At 48.2% G+C, this 19,274-nt stretch overlaps 1 protein-coding gene across 1 annotated transcript in view; it reads left to right on the top strand.

The window, feature by feature from the left end:
• The window catches only part of SLC8A2 (solute carrier family 8 member A2), a 133,342-nt gene that overhangs the window by 50,068 nt on the left and 64,000 nt on the right, over nt 1-19,274 (top strand). Inside the window, exon 2 of the mRNA XM_083626921.1 lies at nt 4,814-6,647. Coding sequence (XP_083483047.1) covers nt 4,843-6,647 — 1,805 coding nt within the window. The 5' untranslated portion in view covers nt 4,814-4,842. The remainder of the gene's footprint in view (nt 1-4,813; nt 6,648-19,274) is intronic.

Below are 19,274 nucleotides of genomic sequence, written 5' to 3'. Positions count from 1 at the left end.
GCTGTGGGTTAAACCACGGAGCCTAGGACTTGCCGATCAGAAGGTTGGCGGTTCGAATCCCCGCCACGGGGTGAGCTCCCGTTGCTCGGTCCCTGCTCCTGCCAACCTAGCAGTTCGAAAGCACGTCAAAGTGCAAGTAGATAAATAGGTACCACTCCGGCGGGAAGGTAAACGGTGTTTCCGTGCGCTGCTCTGGTTCACCAGAAGCGGCTTAGTCATGCTGGCCACATGACCCGGAAGCTGTACGCCGGCTCCCTCGGGCAATAAAGCAAGATGAGCGCCGCAACCCCAGAGTCGGCCACAACTGGACCTAATGGTCAGGGCTCCCTTTACCTTTACTGCGCTTGGGCTCAGTATTAACGTGTGTGCGCACACATGTAAAATACTGAGGACACCTGCAAACCACACATTTTAATGTGATGTGCCATTAAATCCCACATGTTGCAACTTACGTTAGGTGGCAGGTGACTCATTATTTTACACAGGTGCCAGGAGGGCGTGAGCTTTGTCTAGGCCACGCTATGACTTCATGTCTAGGGCAGAATTTGAACTCAGATCTCCCCACCCTCTGTGGCTGAAGAAGCAAGCCTTTGCTGTATGGAGCCTCCCTCCCCCCCCCCCTGCTTTTCTGCAATCCATGCCTGGTGTTTTTCAGCCTTCGTTCTGTTTGGGAATTAAAAATAGAAATAGATTTTCTTCTCGCCCAGGAGGTTGGTGAATGGAACTAGGCCTGTATGTGAGCTGTCACTGGTAGGATCCGTCTGTTCTGCTGAAGGGTCCAACGCAGGAGGAGAGGCAGTCTGGGGTGAGGAGGGGGCAGGGAAGCAATGTTCTCCAAGCTGGCGTGGGGAGAGGGGTTTGATTGAAACAAAAGCCTGCAGTGGTCTCAGAGCAAAACAGTCTCTTCCCAGAGTTTCCCTTGGAAGTGTGCTTGCCACACTGCCCAGGAGAGATAAAAAGGTCCAGGTCTGATCCTGGACCTTTCTAACCCCTTCTGCAAGAACTCAGCTGGTTAGAGTGTGGTTCTGGTAACGCCAAAGTTGCAGATACAATCCACATTTGGGACAGCTGCATATTGCTGCATTGCAGGGGGTTGGACGCGGGTGGCGCTGTGGTCTAAACCACTGAGCCTCTTGGGCTTGCCGATCAGAAGGTCGGCGGTTCGAATCCACACGATGGAGTGAGCTCTTGTTGCTCTGTCCCAGCTCCTGCCAACCTAGCAGTTCGAAGCACACAAGTGCAAGTAGATAAATAGGTACCACTACGGCGGCAAGGTAAACGGCGTTTCCGTGCGCTCTGGTTTCCGTCATGGTGTCCTGTTGTGCCAGAAGTGGTTTAGTCCTGCTGGCCACATGACCCGGAAAGCTGTCTGTGGACAAACGCCGGCTCCCTCGCCCTGAAAGCGAGATGAGCGCCGCAACCCCAGAGTCGCCTTTTACTGGACTTAACCATCCAGGGTTCCTTTGTTTTTGTTGTTGTTGTTTAGTCATTTAGTCGTGTCCGACTCTTCGTGACCCCATGGACCAGAGCACACCAGGCACTCCTGTCTTCCACTGCCTCCCGCAGTTTGGTCAAACTCATGCTGGTAGCTTTGAGAACACTGTCCCACCATCTCGTCCTCTGTCGTCCCCTTCTCCTTGTGCCCTCCATCTTTTCCAACATCAGGCTCTTTTCCAGAGAGTCTTCTCTTCTCCTGAGGTGGCCAAAGTATTGGAGCCTCAGCTTCAGGATCTGTCCTTCCAGGGAGCACTCAGGGCTGATTTCCTTCAGAATGGAGAGGTTTGATCTTCTTGCAGTCCACGGGACTCTCAAGAGTCTCCTCCAGCACCAGAATTCAAAAGCATCAATTCTTTGGCGATCAGCCTTCTTTATGGTCCAGCTCTCACTTCCATACATCACTACTGGTCTTGTAGTCCTACTAGCGTAATATGTTGGTTACAGTTGCTCTTCGAATAATTCGTATATTTCTTCCAATCGTCTGTGAATCTCTGGTCCCGCAGGTTTCGAATCCTTCCTGTCATTTTGTCCAATTCTGCATAGTCCATTAATTTTATTTGCCATTCTTCTTTCGTCGGCACCTCGTCTTGTTTCCATTTATGGGCTAACAATACTCTTGCTGGACCTAATAGGTATCTCAAGCCATTTGCCCATGTTGTCATGCAACCAGTCCATGCAGAATGTAGGCAACCTATATATAGAAATGAGCAAACCAGTGATATTTTAGGGAGCAGGCTAGCAGGCGGGGCCCATGACTTACATCATAGGAGCCTACACAACACAAAACACTTGCTGTATGTTGTTTTTTATCTTATATTTTGGAAATGTACATCCAGGTTTTTTCCCCTTTAATTTTTTTGGGGGCCCCCAAGAGAGTGGGGCCCTAAGCTAGAGTTTGTTTAGCTTATATGTAAATCTGGCACTGGCTGGATGCAGAGCACTGGCCATTCTGGCTAGTAGCCATCGATAGCCCTCTCTGTCATACATTTGTCTAATCCTCATTTAAATCTGTCCAAGTCGGTGGCTGCCGCTGGATCCACCGTTCCAGGCTCCTTCTATGCTGTTATGTACTGAGTTGAATAGGATCCAAAATGCAGCAGTCTGATTGGTCCTAGAACAATAGGATTCAGAATGCAGCAGTCTGATTGGTCCTAGAACAATAGGACCCAGAATGCAGCAGTCTGATTGGTCTGCAGGAGCCACCCAATCCAGCCCCAGGTGGAAGTGAATCCGCAACCTGATTGGCCTACAGGAGAATCCCGGAATTAGCCAATCACGTGGGGCCCATTGTGTAAATAATGCATATAAAGCAGATATTGTGGGGGAACTTCCATTCCTCCTCACCACTATGAGCTGAATGAAGAGCATGAAATCCACTCTCAACTCCGAGTATATTTTATATGCGCTGCATAAAGAAGCCCTGAACCTTCCAAGATTCTGCTTCGTCGGATCTCCACAAATTCTGGCGTCATGAAAGGAAACTTTTATCCATCCACTTTCTCCACGTCACACAGCAATTCAATCACGTCTACCATCTCTCCCTTTGCTCACCCTTTCTCTAAATCAAAAAAAACACTGCAACTTTCCCCCATGAGGGACTTGCTCCACCCCCTGACCGTTTTGCTTGCCCTTTCCTAAAGCTTTTCCAGCTCTTCAGTACCCTTTTTGAGGCGAGGCGACCAGAACCCCACAGTATTCGAAGTGCGGTCGCACCATAGATTTGTATAAGGGCATTACGCTATTGGCAGTTTTATTTTCAGTTCCTTTCCTAATGATCCCTAAGTAAGCATGTGTTGGAAGCCTCCCAGAGTGGCTGGGGCAACCCAGCCAGATAGGTGGGGTATAAATAATAAAGTTATTAATATTAATATTAATATTAATATTAATATTAATATTAATATTAAGGAAGGACTGTTTCTGAGTAGTCAGGCATGTGTTTTGCAAAGGGTCCCAGGATAATCGTATGGTCAAATGCAATAAACAAGCAGAGGGAGACTTTCAGTGGATAATAAATAATAATAATAATAATAATAATAATAATAATAATAATGATATAATAATAATAATAATAATAATAATAATAATAATAATAATAATAATAATAATTTTGTTATTAACTGATAACAGTAACTGATGCAGGCAGGAATAGGAGCAAAGTTTCCCGCTGCCTTCCCTTTAGGGTTGAGTTTGTGTGTGTGAATTCAATTCATCTTGAGAATACACCTAATTTGCACTTTCTGAAGCAATCTGCAAACTGAAAGAGCGCCGTTCTTCAAAATGTGCGCTTCTGCAAATTTTGCAAGGCAGCTCTGCAGCCAAGCAAGGCGCACAACAATGCATATACTAGATAAGGATGCATATACCTTGGATTTGGGTAAAGAATTTTTATTCCACTTTATCATGTCTGTAAAACAGAGATAACAGTTAGAGCAAATCAGGTAGCTCAGTTGGTAGAGCATGAGACTCTTAATCTCAGGTTCATGGGTTCGAGTACCATCGATACATCATCTCCATATAAGTCTCCTTCAATGCACAGCATGCTGTAAATTTTAACAGTGGAGAGGGTAACAACGTTCAGATTTTTGGGCATTGAATTACAAGAGGATCTGTCCTGGAGTGTCAACACAAGGGGGCTTGTGAAGAAGGCGCAGCAGAGACTGTACTTTTTGAGAATTCTAAGGAAAAACCATCTTCCGCAGAAACTGCTGCTTGCCTTCTATCACTGTGCCATTGAGAGAGTGCTCACTTATGGCTTATGTGTGTGGTACGGAAGCTGTACTACCCAGGACAGGATGGGGTTGTGCAGAGTTGTTAAGGCAGCAGAGAGAATTGTTGGCTGCCCACTCTCCACCTTAGAGCAGATTTATGCCACAAGGTGCCATAGGAAGGCACTGGACATAGTAAAAGATCCATCGCATCCTGGTCACTGTCTCTTCGAGCTCCTGCCGTCGGGACGGAGATACAGGACGATGAAGACAAGAACGAGCCGTCTTAAGAACAGCTTCTTCTCCAGAGTGATCTCTGCCCTGAATGGGAAGCCTGGACTTTGAAAGTCATCTAATCTTCCTTGCTGTACTATACTGTATTGTTTTAATTAGTGTTTTTATGGAGCAGTCAAGTAATTTCGTTGTCCCTGAGAGGGGGCAATGACAATAAATATATTATTATTATTATTATTATTATTATTATTATTATTATTATTATTATTATTATTATTAAATCCTCCTTCCATAGCTTTTCCCAATGTGAAAATTCTGTGTTCTTGAATTTCATAATGTCATGTATCTAAAAGTGACTATCACTTGCTGTCTTTCAGATCCTGTTGGCCTGAACTGCCTGAGGAGGATGTTGCCGTCGCATTGGGGGTGGTGGCTGACCTCTTGCACTTTCGCCAAAGTCTTGGTGGCCTCGGCCGTCTTCGCCGAGAACGCCTCCTGGGCCGGAGCCTTCGATGCTGAGGCAAAGGCCAACGGCAGCTGCGAAGGATCCAACAAATGTCAACCGGGAGTGTTGCTCCCCGTCTGGCAGCCGGACAACCCATCCTTCGGCGACAAGGCTGCCAGGGCCATCGTCTACTTCGTTGCCATGATGTACATGTTCCTGGGAGTCTCCATCATTGCCGACCGCTTCATGGCATCCATCGAGGTCATCACTTCCAAGGAGAAGGAGATAACCATCACCAAGTCCAACGGCGAGACCAGCATTGGAACTGTGAGGATCTGGAACGAGACGGTCTCCAACCTCACCCTCATGGCTTTGGGTTCCTCGGCGCCAGAGATCCTCCTCTCAGTGATTGAGGTCTGCGGCCACAACTTCCAAGCCGGCGAGTTGGGTCCTGGCACCATCGTGGGCAGTGCGGCCTTCAACATGTTTGTGGTCATTGCCGTGTGCGTCTACGTTATCCCCAACGGCGAGAGCCGCAAGATCAAGCACCTGAGGGTGTTCTTTGTCACGGCTTCCTGGAGCATCTTCGCCTACATCTGGTTGTATCTGATCTTGGCGGTCTTCTCACCGGGGATCGTGCAAGTGTGGGAGGCCTTGCTGACCCTCGTCTTCTTCCCGGTCTGCGTGGTCTTCGCCTGGATGGCGGACAAGCGCCTCCTCTTCTACAAGTACGTCTACAAGAGGTATCGGGCGGATCCTCGCAGCGGCATCATCATCGGCACCGAGGGCGAGTTCCCTAAGGGGATAGAGATGGACGGCAGCTTCGTGGGCAATGACCACCGGGAGAGCGTCTTTGTGGATGGGAGCGCGGCCTCGGTGGCCCCACTCCCCATCACCACCCAGGAGGAGAAGGAGCTGGACGAGAGCCGCAAGGAGGTCATCCAGATCCTCAAAGACCTCAAGCAGAAGCACCCGGACAAGGAGCTGGACCAGTTGGTTGAGATGGCCAACTATTACGCCCTGTTGCACCAGCAGAAAAGCCGGGCTTTCTACCGCATCCAGGCCACGCGGATGATGACAGGGGCGGGGAACATCCTCAAGAAGCACGTCTCCGAGTTCTCCAAGAAGTCCGTGAACCTGCTGGAGGTGCCGTCGGAGGCAGAGGCGGAAGAGAACTACAGCAAAATCTTCTTCGAGCCCTGCATGTACCACTGCCTGGAGAACTGCGGCTCGGTCACGTTGACCGTGGCTTGCCAGCAGGGTGGCGACACCTACAACACCTTCTACGTGGACTACAAGACGGAGGACGGCTCGGCCAAGGCGGGCTCCGACTACGAGTTCAGCGAGGGGACGCTGATCTTCAAGCCCGGCGAGACGCAGAAGGAGCTGAAGATTGGCATCATCGATGATGACATCTTTGAGGAAGATGAGCACTTCTTCGTCCGGCTGCTCAACCTGCGGGTGGGGGACGCAGAGGGCATGTTTGAGTCCGATTCGGCTGACCACCCCAAGGGCAGGCTCGTGGCGCCGCTGGTGGCCACCGTGACCATTTTGGACGACGACCACGCCGGCATCTTCACCTTCCAGGATAAACTATTGAGGGTCAGCGAGTGCCAAGGGACCCTGGAGGTCAAGGTCATCCGCAGCTCGGGGGCCCGGGGGACGGTCATGGTCCCCTACCAGACGGTGGAAGGGACGGCACGAGGAGGGGGAGTGGACTACGAAGACTCTTGCGGGGAGCTGGAGTTCAAAGACGACGAAACAGTGTAAGTAAACAATGTTGCTTCTTTCCTTGCTTGTTCAATGTATTTTTAAAATTTGGTTTTACATATTTAAATTTATAATCATATCGTAACACATCCAAAGTTACAAGATCCCTCCAAATCTCTGTACTTTCCCCCTTCCCCTCTGTGGGTTCTGTTGTTAAACCTTTTCTACTGCATCTCTCTCTTTTTTTAATAATCCAAATTTTTATAACTCCATTGTGTCCATAGTTCTTGTTATACCGTGAGTGTTACTGCAGTCCTGCTAACGTTTTCAACTGCTTACAGTGGTCTTCAAGATAAGTTATAATTCCCCCCCATGCCTTTTTAAAATTTCGGTCTTCCTGGTTCCTAAGCTTTCTGGTCATTTTTGCCATTTCAGCATAGTCCATCAATTTTGTTTGCCACTTTTTTCTGGTAGGGACTTTATATTCTTTCCCTCTCTGGGAGAATAACATCTGCGCAGCTGTCGTCGCATACATAAAAAGTCTTTTCTGCTCCCTTAGAATTTCAGCACCTACAATTCCTAATAGAAAAGCCTCTGCTTATATATATATATATATATATATATATAAAATAAAAATTATTTTAAATGCCCCCCCCCCAATTCATTATACAGTGGTACCTCTGGTTGCAAACGGGATTCGCTCCGGAGGCCCATTCGCAACATGAAAAGAACACAACCTGCAGCGGCACGTCTGCAAACGCGTGGTTTGCAATTCGCCGCTTCTGTGCATGCGCGTGACGTCATTTTGTGCTTCTGTGCATGGAAGTAACCCTTTCCGGTACTTCCGGGTCGCCGCGGGACTTAACCTGAAAGAACGTAACATGAAACAGACATAATATGTGGTATGACTGTCTATCATTTCCCAGAATACTTTTAGTTATTTATTTTTCCCTCCTGGGTCAGCAAAAGCGAGGCAGACAGGTTGGAATTGAAATATTTAACTGTTTCCCAGCACACCACGAGCCTTTGCGGAGCAGGTCCCTGCTTAAGTGGGAGGATGCCTGGGGGTGTTAAACAGCTTTGGGGACGAGGTGGTACCCTGTGCCTGCTCATAGCACGCCTTCCGGGGCCCAAAGGCCTAAACTTAATGCTGTTCTCTGAAGCCAACCCAGGATATAGAGTTCGGATCCCCGTGAAACTTTGCCTCCCTATACTCACCCCACTAAGTCGGCTCAAATGGGCATTGAAAGGTGCTGAGTGGTCAAGTGGGGGGGCCGGACTATATTTTGGGGAAAAAATGAGCAAATTCTTGTGCCCCACAAATAACCCAGAGATGCATTTTAAATAAAAGCACACATTCTACTCATGGAAGAACACCAGGCAGGCCCCACAAATAACCCAGAGATGCATTTTAAATAAAAGCACACTTTCTACTCATGGAAAAACATGTTGATTCTCGGACCGTCCATGGCGATTGGGCTGGATCCGGCCCCCGGGCCTTAGTTTGCCTACTCATGCATTAACCACAGACAGAATCCCTTCAGTCACATGTCTCACAACGTCTTTCTCCACATTTTCCAATTCCTTCGGCCCCCCCCCCAATGCTAAAAGCTAAGCTGGGGGCAGATTATCAAAGCGATCAAGAGCTCTGGTTTCTTTTACTTTTTCATTTAAAACGATCCCTTCTCCGGGCTGGCCAAGACTAGCCCCCCACCCCCCAGTCGCCACATAATTAAAAATACAGACATTTTATTAGATCAAGTGTGAGAGAGGAGGGCTGCAATTTTATGCATTACACCTTTAAAGAGAAATTTCGTCTGAAAAGCTTTCCTCCGAACTGGCACTCCATAAATTAAAGCAATAATTTTGAACTGCCTTTTCCTAGGCATCTATCCAAACATTTTAGGGTGTGTATGTGTGTGTGTGTGAGAGAGAGAGCGAGTAAGCTTGTTTTAAAGGCTGGGACTGGAGCCAAATGAACTGAGTGAGAAAGTTGAGACTCCCCTTCTTTCTCTCCTTATGGTTTAATCAATTACCGTATTTTTCTGTGCATAAGACTAGATTTCCCCCCTAAAAGATAATGGCAAAAATTAGGGGGTGTCTTATACACGGATAGTGCCGAGGGTGGATTTTCTTAAATCTGAGTCCCCCAAAATAGGGGGGCGTCTCATACATGGAGGCATCTTATAGACGGAAAAATGCGGTAATTACTATGGTCTAGAAACCTGAATGGGACGTGGGTGGTGCTGTGGGTTAAACCACAGAGCCTAGGACTTGCAGATCAGAAGGTCGGCAGTTCGAATCCCCGCGACGGGGTGAGCTCCCGTTGCTCGGTCCCTGCTCCTGCCAACCTAGCAGTTCAAAAGCACGTCAAAGTGCAAGTAGATAAATAGGTACCGCTCCGGCGGGAAGGTAAATGGCGTTTCCATGCGCTGCTCTGGTTCGCCAGAAGTGGCTTACTCATGCTGGCCGCATGACCCGGAAGCTGTACGCCGGCTCCCTTGGCCAATAAAGCGAGATGAGCGCCACAACCCCAGAGTCGGCCACGACTGGACCTAATGGTCAGGGGTCCCTTCACCTTTACCTTTAGAAACCTGAATAGGCTCAGTGGTCCAGTGTTGTTGATGGTCAGCTATTCTGGGCTGGAGGTGACAGTGGCCATCACTTCCTATCACCTGCCATGCACAACCTTCCGTGGTCTTGAAACCTGACTGTGGGTCATTATTGCACCAGCAGAACAAGGGGTCAGTGTGGGGCAGCAGCAGCAGCAGCAGCAGCGGCAGAGAACACTGGAAGCTGCCTTAGTATGGCCCATGTGACTCAATATTGCCAACTCGGACTGGCAGGGACTCTCTATTTTTTTTTTTTAAAAAATAATTTTTATTAATAATTTCAACATAACAAATTATCACAACATATCATCTTCATCAATTCCTCCCCAATTTTCCCCCTCCACCCAAGACTTCCCTCAGCTCCTCTCTCTGATTTTTCAGCACACGTTGTTCTCTGCGTATTATAAAATTATAAAGATCCTTATCTATCTATTATGTTAACAACCAAAAAAATTGTGTATGTTTATTCAAAGCCTGCCAAGGAGTCCAGTCCATTTTGTTGTTTTTTTAAGTAGTTTGTAAAAAGTCCCCATTCTTCTTTAAAGTCACAGTTGTCCTTGTCTCACAGTTTGTACGTCCATTTCGCCAGTTCTGCATAATCCATCAATTTCTCTTGCCACTGTTCTTTCGCCGGGATTTCCTCGTTCTTCCATCCTTGTGCTAGTAAGACGCTTGCCGCCGTTGACGCGTACATAAATAAATTCTTTATTTTCCTTGGCAGTTCTTTCCCTATCAGAAATGCCTCTGGTGTTTTTTTTTTTGTTTTTTTTTACAAATGTTAATTTAAACATTTTCTTCAACTTGTTATATATCATTTCCCAGAACTTTTTAATTTCTCTACATTCCCACCACATATGGTAAAGGCAGGGACTCTCCATGGTGTGAATCAGCCTGGAAACAGGTTGCTCTGCTGATAAGAACAGTAGTTGTTTTGCACGTGACGTAGGGACAAGTGATGGGATGCTGGATGCTATGATCCTAATACACGACTGTGGCCTGATGGGAAGTCTTGCTCTCACGCTTCGCTCCTGCACATAATGCTGCACAAACCGTCCCAATACTAAGACATTCCCTCACCACCCCAGAATGTTCAGTTCACATTGAGTTCGTACCTGACTTGTTCTTAATGCGTAGTTGACCACATCTACGGATGAATGCTATATCAATCACTAGTAAAAGTTTAATAAGGAGGTTTCCATGCCTGTCTAGTTCTGTGCTCCCTTTCCCAGTCTTTAATCTATTGGTGATTAATGCAACCTTTGCTTTGTACTTGTGTTAACCAATCAGCAATAAGCACATGTGTGGCAATGCTGTAATATTCAATAAAAGGGACTCCCCGAGACTTGCTCGAGAGATGCCTCCCAGATGACACTTGCTACCTGTCTGTTGTTATTTCAACCCAACAGACAAGGAAAGCTATATGAAACACATAAAGAAGAAAGCAAGAAAGGATTTAGTTATACTAGATCTAGGTTTTAAACGGAAGTGATTGAAGGGAAAGTGAAACTACTGAAGGCCGCATACAGCATATTATTAGAATGGGAGACGAAAGATGAAGAGGTAAAATCAGTTATGATTAAATGGGCACAAGATGTAGGTCACAACATTATGATGGAAGATTAGGTTAAATTATGGAAAACTGATTTAAAATTTACAGATTGTTCCCTATTGAAGGAGAATTACATGAAGATGATATACAGATGGTACACAACACCAGTGCAGTTAGGGAAAATGTACAAAACTAGCTCAAATATATGTTGGAAGTGTAAGGAAAAGGAGGGGATATTTTATCATATGTGGTGGGATTGTAAGGTAATTAAAAAATTTTGGGAAATGATTTACAACGAATTAAAGAAAATGTTCCATTTAACATTTGTTAAAAAACCCGAGGCATTTTTGTTGGGGATTGTAGGGAAAGACCTGCCAAAAAAGTTGAAAAACATCTTCATGTATGCGAAAACGGCCGCGAGAGTTCTGGTAGCACAAGGATGGAAGACTGAAGAAACCCCAACTAAAGAATCATGGCAAGAAAAATTGACGGACTATGCAGAACTGGCAAAACTGACATATAAGCTACGGGACAAGGATAACTGTGACTTTAAGGATGAATGGGAACCCTTTACAAAGTATCTGAAGATGCAACAAAGCGAACTGGACTACTCGGCAGGTTTTTTATTGATAATAATCAGCTAAATATTTTGAGGAGCTATACAACTTTGTAACATGCAGAAAACAGCATTCTTAGAGAAACCAAAGACTGGAACTGAGGGAAGCCGGGGGGAGGGGTGGGGGTGGGTGGGGAGGGAGGAAAAATGGGGGGGGGGGGAAACAAGGCTTATATGTTTTTGGATAATATGTCTTGTTATAATTTTGAATAAAAAAAAAATATAAGGGACAAGGGAAGCTTCCTTATAAGGAGCCTGAAGATTGCTCCATCAAACCCCAGTATTGTCAGCACTGGCTGGCAGCACCTCTCCAGAACTTCAGGCCGGGGTCTGAACCTTCTGCATGCAAAGCCAGTGTAGTGCCCACTGAGCGGAGGCCCTTCTCAGAGGAGCCGCAGTCTTTTCCAAACGTAGGATGAGGACTTTGGGGAGGAGATGAGCTGAGCTGCTGCAGGAACATCTCCGCTCTTCCCGCCTGCACTTCATCTGCGTCGCTTCCCTCCGCCTGTCCCTGGGTCTGCCAGGCTCCAAAGAGGCATAAATTGCTATTGATTTTCTCGCTCTTGACGAGGCTTCAAGTCCTCCAGTTCATCAGCTAATCCGGCTGTGCTGACAAGCCGGCGAGGGGAGCGGGGAATGAACGAGCCGTTCCGAGGCGGCCTTCGCCAACCCGGTGCCCTCCAGCCGTTTCGGACTACAACTCCCATCAGCCAGCCCCACACGGCGGCTGAGCCGTTGGTCCCTAGGGGCCCAGGTGGACTCAGAAATCCATGCATCCAGAAAAAAACCTCTCCAACCTTTTGAATAATTTCCAGCTTTGTTTGGGTGGACATCAGTAAGGAAATGACTCCACCAGGCCCCTCATGCTGAGGCCTCGTACCCCTCAGTTTTTTGGGGGGAGTCTAAAGAGCTAAATAGGGACGCGGGTGGCGTTGTGGGTTAAAGCACAGAGCCTAGGACTTGCCGATCAGAAGGTCAGCAGTTCGAATCCCTGCTACGGGGTGAGCTCCCATTGCTCAGTCCCTGCTCCTGCCAATCTAGCAGTTCAAAAGCACGTCAAAGTGCAAGTAGATAAATAGGTACCGCTCTGGCAGGAAGGTAAACGGCGTTTCCGTGCGCTGCCCTGGTTCGCCAGAAGCGGCTTACTCATGCTGGCCACATGACCCGGAAGCTGTACGCCAGCTCCCTCGGCCAATAAAGCGAGATGAGCGCTGCAACCCCAGAGTCGGCCACAACTGGACCTAATGGCCAGAGGTCCCTTTACCTTTACTAGGCATGCTGTGTGGACGTGGGTGGCGCTGTGGGTTAAACCACAGAGCCTAGGACTTGCCAATCAGAAGGTCGGTGGTTTGAATCCCAGAGTCGGCCACAACTGGACCTAATGGTCAGAGGTCTCTTTACCTTTAAAGAGCTAAATAGCATACCCTCCCAGTGTCCTGATCTTCCAGGGACAGTCCCAGACTTAGGAAAGTCCTCCTGGCTTCTGATTTGATCACTGTGAGTGCTCCTGCCTTAAAATATATCTCTGCATGTCATCCCTGTTCAGACTCAATGAATGGAAAGTGCTGTCAAAAGTAAGACATTTTGTAGTCTGAGCACAGGCCAAAGATGGAGAGGAATGGAAATCCAAAGAAAGGGGGTCAGAAGGCAGGATCCATACGACCACTAACGGTCCTGCCTTGAGTCCTTCTCTGTCTTTTGCAAACCTCCTTTGCCAACCCCCCCATCACCCGTTCCTCAGAAGGTCTCCCCATCAAAAGAGCCAAGAGGCAGATTTCCCCTTTTTCATTTATTCTGCCCTGTTCTCGCTTCCTGACCCAGCATTATTCATTCCTCAGCTGAGCCGGCTAGGAGAAAGGTCTCCTGTATTTTTAATGCCTGGTATTACTGAGGTGCTGACAGGTTGTTTTTATAAATGAGCACATCTTCTCCTTTTGGTGGCGTCTAGATTAGAGAGAGGAAGAGATGGAGGAGGAAAGAAAGAAAGGAAAAAGTGAGAAAGAGACTTTTGGAGGGTTATAATAATAATAATTTCGGTCCTGGGATTGGAGGCCAATCAATTACAGTCCTCCAGGATGGCACTTATCCCCCCATCTTTTCGTTTGGCGGGGATGGTAGGCCGCAGCAAATGTCCCTGTTGCCATGGGGATGCCACAGAAAATGGCAGCCTCTTCTCATGGTGACTGATCCCTTCTTGGCCTGCAAATGTTTCGAAGTGCAGCGAGCCTGTCTGCCTTAGCCTAGCTCCCACAAATCGCTTTGCTGGCAGCATAAGCAGAAAAGATACCATCAGGCAACCATGAGGGGAAGGGGAGGTAATGGAATGAGGAAAGAGTGCCCCCTCACCTGTGGACTAGGGACCACAAGAGTCATCTAGTCCAGTCCCCTGCAATGCAGAAATCCTTTACCCAAGTGGGGCTCGAACCCAGAGATTAAGAGTCTCTACTGATGGAGCTATGCCTGACAAGTGGATGGCTGAGGAGCTAGAGAGGGCTGTGGAACCTGCGACCACTGGGAATTGTGCCTCCCCTTCCCCGCTCTTTCAGCAGGAAATCTCAAAAGCCATTCCCAAGATCTGGAGCAGTCCAGTCCATACCTCTGGCCGGCCCTGCTCTGCACTGTTCTTGAGTGTTTCACTGTCCCTGAACGCTGATAATTGAATTGAATTTTATTATTACGGTCACACGCATAGTTAAAGCTATGGTTTTCCCAGTAGCAATGTATGGAAGTGAGAGCTGGACCATAAAGAAGGCTGATCGCCAAAGAATGGATGCTTTTGAATTCTGGTGCTGGAGGAGACTCTTGAGACTCCCATGGACTGCAAGAAGATCAAACCTATCTATTCTTAAGGAAATCAGCCCTGAGTGCTCACTGGAAGGACAGATTCTGAAGCTGAGGCTCCAATATTTTGACCACCTCATGAGAAGAGAAGACTCCCTGGAAAAGACCCTGATGTTGGGAAAGATGGAGGGCACAAGAAGAAGGGGACGACAGAGGACGAGATGGGTGGATGGTGTTCTTGAAGCTACCAGCATGAGTTTGACCAAACTGAGGGAGGCAGTGGAAGACAGGAGTGCCTGGCGTGCTCTGGTCCAGGGGGTCATGAGGAGTCGGACACGACTAAACGACTAAACAACAACATTACAGTCACAGACCAGTTCCGGCTCACTTACAATATCAGAAAAATCATAAAACATAACAGGAATACATTGGATTGCAATTAGGTATAACAGAGACAATTCAGATATTGTGGCAGTTAAAAATATATATTAAAATTTAACGCTGATAATGCCTTTTCCCTGCCTAGATGGCAAGGGGTGCGCATGTGTGTGGAATCATAGAGTTGGAAGGGACCCTGGGGGTCATCCAGTCCAACCCCCTGCAATGCAGAAATCCCAACTGAAGCCTCCATGACAGGTGGCCACCCAACCTCCCCCAATGAAGGCGAGAGAGTCCACAACCTCCAGAGGAAGTCTGTTCCACTGGTGAACAGCTCCTACTGTCAAAACGTCGGAATCTCCTTTCCTGTGAAGCCATTGATTCAGGCTTTCGCCTCCAGAGCAGGAGGAGAGGTACCTGTACGTTTCCGAGCACAATTCAAAGTGTCGGTACTGATCTTTAAAGCCCTAAACGGCCTCAGTCCAGTATATCTGAAGGAGCGTCTCCACCCCCATTGTTCAGCCCATACACTGAGGTCCAGCGCCTAGGGCCTTCTGGCGGTTCCCTCCCTTCAAGAAGCCAAGTTACAGGGAACCAGGCAGAGGGCCTTCTCGGTAGTGGCGCCCGCCCTGTGGAATGCCCTCCCACCAGATGTTAAAGAGAAGAACAACTACCAGACATTTAGAAGACATCTGAAGGCAGCCCTGTTTAGGGAAGCTTTTAAGGTTTGATGCATTACAGTATTTTTATATTTTGTTGGAGGCCGCCCAAAGTGGCTGGGGAAGCCCAGCCAGATAGGCGGGGTATAAATAAATTATTATTATTATTACAGTGGTACCTCGGGTTAAGTACTTAATTTGTTCCGGAGGTCCGTTCTTAACCTGAAACTGTTCTTAACCTGAAGCACCACTTTAGCTAATGGGGCCTCCTGCTGCTGCCGTGCCACCAGAGGACGATTTCTGTTCTCATCCTGAAGCAAAGTTCTTAACCTGAAGCACAATTTCTGGGTTGGCAAAGTCTGTAACCTGAAGCGTCTGTAACCCGAGGTACCACTGTATTGTTGTTGTTGTTGTTGTTGTAGCTGTTCGACAGTGGAATGGTCTATTTCGGTAGGTTGGAGTGGACCTTCCTTTGTTTCTGAACAAAGGTTGGATGGCTTCTTCAGCCGCAGGGGGTTGGGCTGAATGACCCTATGGGGTCCCTTCCAACTATACAATTCTACGATTCTGTGTCATAAGCCTCCAGAGGAACCTAGCTGGCTTCTGCCTGGAATAGGCAGCTGAGCCATTCACCTGTCCAAGGTGTATGTGTGTGTGTGTGTGTGATTCTTATGTAATGGGGAGGAGGAGTTGGCTTGGCTGAGAAGTGTTTATCAAGCGTTCCCAGCCAATTAGAAGGCTGGGCTGGGGGCCAATCAGGCCCTGGGGAATCCTCAAAGGGAGGAGGGGCAAGCGGGAAGATTGAAAGGCCTCTCAATTCCCTGGAGAGCGAAGAGAGATCGTAATTACTTTGCCATCGGTGGAACATTGCGTTCCTCTCTCTCTCTGTGTGTGTTGCTTTAATTGGGTTTAAAAATCTATGTTTTGCTCTCGGCTGAGGTGCCACCTGCAGTTTTAGGCTTCCTGCTCTGCACATTTCGGTCATGTCTCCAGGTTTCTCTCACACTTATTTTTAAAAAACGCATGCCGGGAGTCCAAGCGCCGGAAGGAAGAACTCTGGCTCATCTTGATAACATGGCAGGAATTTCTAAGAGCTCTGGCTGTTGCCGCCTCTGAGGCAGAGAGACTGGCGATGCCAACAGGTGGGGAATTTGTCTTTTCTCCAGATTTGCATTCTGGAATCAATATTGTTTTGAAATTTTATGGTATTGTTTACAACAGCCAGCTGGTTTATACATTTCAAATACTTTTTTTGGGGGGTGGAGGAGACGTTTCCCCTCCTTCCGAAACAGAACATTTGATTACAAGACCTGAAGAAGAGGCTAATGAGTATAAAGACTGAGATTTCTACCAAAAATATAAGGACAGTAGAGCCTAGAGCACAATATTTAAAGACGTCCAACAGCTCTTTATCCCATAGAAAGACATCAGTGCAACTCCCTGTTCCCTTTTCAAACGACACCAAATTAGATGAGGAATTTGGCGCCTCCGACATTTCTATGGAAACAACACCTAAAGAACTCTACGTTGCTGACAATCTGGAGATATCAGCACCAAATCTACATCTGGACCTTTGCCTAATGTTCCAAAAACTTATCAGAATGATCAGCCTTCTCTACTGTACTCCTGGCGAGACAGGATGGACAGATCTTTCGAATTCGAATCTGGCTCTTTGTTGGCCAGTGATCCACATTTTATAACGCATACCTCATTAATACTTCCACAGCCACAGATAGAACCAACAATCCTCCAATTAACCCAGGAGGGAGAGGGGGATTGACAGTTAATGAAACACCCTGGGACTGTCCCCCCCGCTTGGGGTGTGGTTGGTTGGGTTTTATCTTCCAGGGATACTTACCCTATCAGACCTCCACCTCTTTCCCATACCATTTTGACCCAGGAGTCCTGGCCCAAGGATGACTTGTTATTGAGGGGATGTTACCCATCTATTGGGGAGGCTAGTATGGGATCTGGGATTTCCACAATTGAAGGGCTAGGGAGGAATGGCGGTGGGGCTAGATATCTCTATCGGCGAAGGGTTTTGAGATGCAGTGATCCTCGAACCCCTTCCAATCTACGCCCCATCCCAAGGGATGAGGGTAGGGAGAGCAGGGATTACACACCTCCGTCATTGGTGCTGTGCAATGCCAGGTCCATAGGCAACAAAACCGCCACCATGCGTGACTTTTTTGTCTCGCAGGGGATTGACCTGGCTTGCGTGACGGAGACCTGGGTACGAGAAGGCGAAGTAGTCTCCCTACATGAGATAACACCCCCAGGTTTCTCTGTCCTCCATCAATCGCGGACTGTGGGTCGGGGGGGAGGAGTAGCGTTGTTATTCCGGGAGGATTGCTCTTTCAGAGCTCTGCCATCACTGGCGATCTCCGGCATTGAATGTGTTGGTCTCGTGTGGGGCACCAAGGAGAGCTTGGCTGTCTGGCTGGTGTACCGACCACCCAGCACACCTGCAGCCACCCTGTCAGACCTGCTGGAGGTGGTGGCGGGCTGGGCCTTGGAGTTCCCAAACCTACTGGTTTTGGGAGACTTCAACATCCATGCCGATGCCGCTCCCTCCTCACAGGCTCTGGACCTAGTGACTTCCATGGCAACACTAGGGCTCTCCCAGTTTGTTTTGGGCCCCACTCATCAAGCAGGCCACACGCTGGATCTGATCTTTGGGGCTGGCATAGATGTGATCATGCTCCCCGCTGTGGAAGTGCCATGGTCTGATCACTATGCTCTGAAAGCCAAGATTGACTTCCCGCTCCTCCCTGGCTCGGGTGGCGAACCTATTTGGGCTCGTCTGCGAAAACTGATGGATCCTGATAGATTCCGACAAGCCTTGCGGAACCCTGCTCCTCCTGGCGACTCATTAGATGACCTTGTTGAGGACTGGAATAACCGGCTCTTGGCAGCCATTGATGAGATCGCGCCTAAGCGCCCTCTGCGACCCCGTCAAAACCGGGCACTTTGGTTTACTGAGGAGCTCCGGAAAATGAAGCGGGATCTCAGACGGCTAGAGCGAGTATGGCGACCGACTCGTGACGGAGCCTCAAGAACATCTTATAGGACGCTTATGAAAGCCTATGAGATGGCTATGAAAGCTGCTAAGAAATCTTACTTTGCAGCTTCCATTGCATCCGCTAGCTCTCGCCCGGCACAACTTTTTAGAATAATTAGGTCAATAACGTCCTTAGGAGGACAACCAAATTTAAGCACAAATTCGACCCACAGCTGTGAGGCATTCGCGAGCTTTTTTGCGGAGAAAGTCCTGTTGCTCCGCCATGACCTCCCTGCCAATTTAGATACAGTGACTGAACTGGAGGCCCCTCGACTGACTTCAGGTCCAGTGTTGGACCATTTCGATCGGATACTCCCTACTGATGTGGATAGATTCCTCCAAGTTGGTAGGCCCACCACCTGCCTCCTTGATCCGTGCCCGTCTTGGCTGATTAGGGAGTGTCCAGATGTTGCGCAGACCCCCCTGGTTGAAATTATCAATTTGTCCCTTGACACAGGGACATTCCCAAGGAAACTGAAGGAAGCAGTGGTGTGTCCACTCTTAAAGAAAACTTCATTAGATCCCTTAGACCTATCCAATTACCGCCCAGTTTCAAATCTTCCATACCTGGGTAAGGTAATTGAGAGAGCGGTTGCTGAACAGCTTGGTAGGTTTCTGGAGGAAACATCAGCATTAGATCCATTTCAGTCTGGTTTCCGTCCTGGTTTTGGGACGGAGACGGCTCTGGTTGCCCTAACAGATGATCTCCGTAGACAACTGGATCGAGGCGGGTCAGGACTGCTGATCCTTTTAGATTTGTCAGCAGCCTTTGACATGGTCGATCATGATCTTCTGGACCACCGTCTCGCAGACGTGGGGATACAGGGCATAGCCCGTAACTGGTTGTGCTCTTTTATCTCTGGTCGGGGACAGAGGGTGGCACTAGGGAGGGAAATGTCGTCGCGCCACTCCTTGGTGTGTGGAGTGCCGCAGGGCGCAATTCTCTCCCCGATGCTTTTTAACATCTTTATGCGCCCCTTGCCCAGATTATCCGGAGCTTTGGGCTGGGCTGTCACCAATATGCTGA

This window comes from Podarcis filfolensis, assembly GCF_964270895.1.
Source record: "Podarcis filfolensis genome assembly, chromosome: 8".
In the NCBI taxonomy this organism is placed as follows: Eukaryota; Metazoa; Chordata; class Lepidosauria; order Squamata; family Lacertidae; genus Podarcis; species Podarcis filfolensis.
The sequence above is the reverse complement of the archived record's forward strand: the minus strand, read 5'-3'. Positions and strand labels throughout refer to the sequence as shown.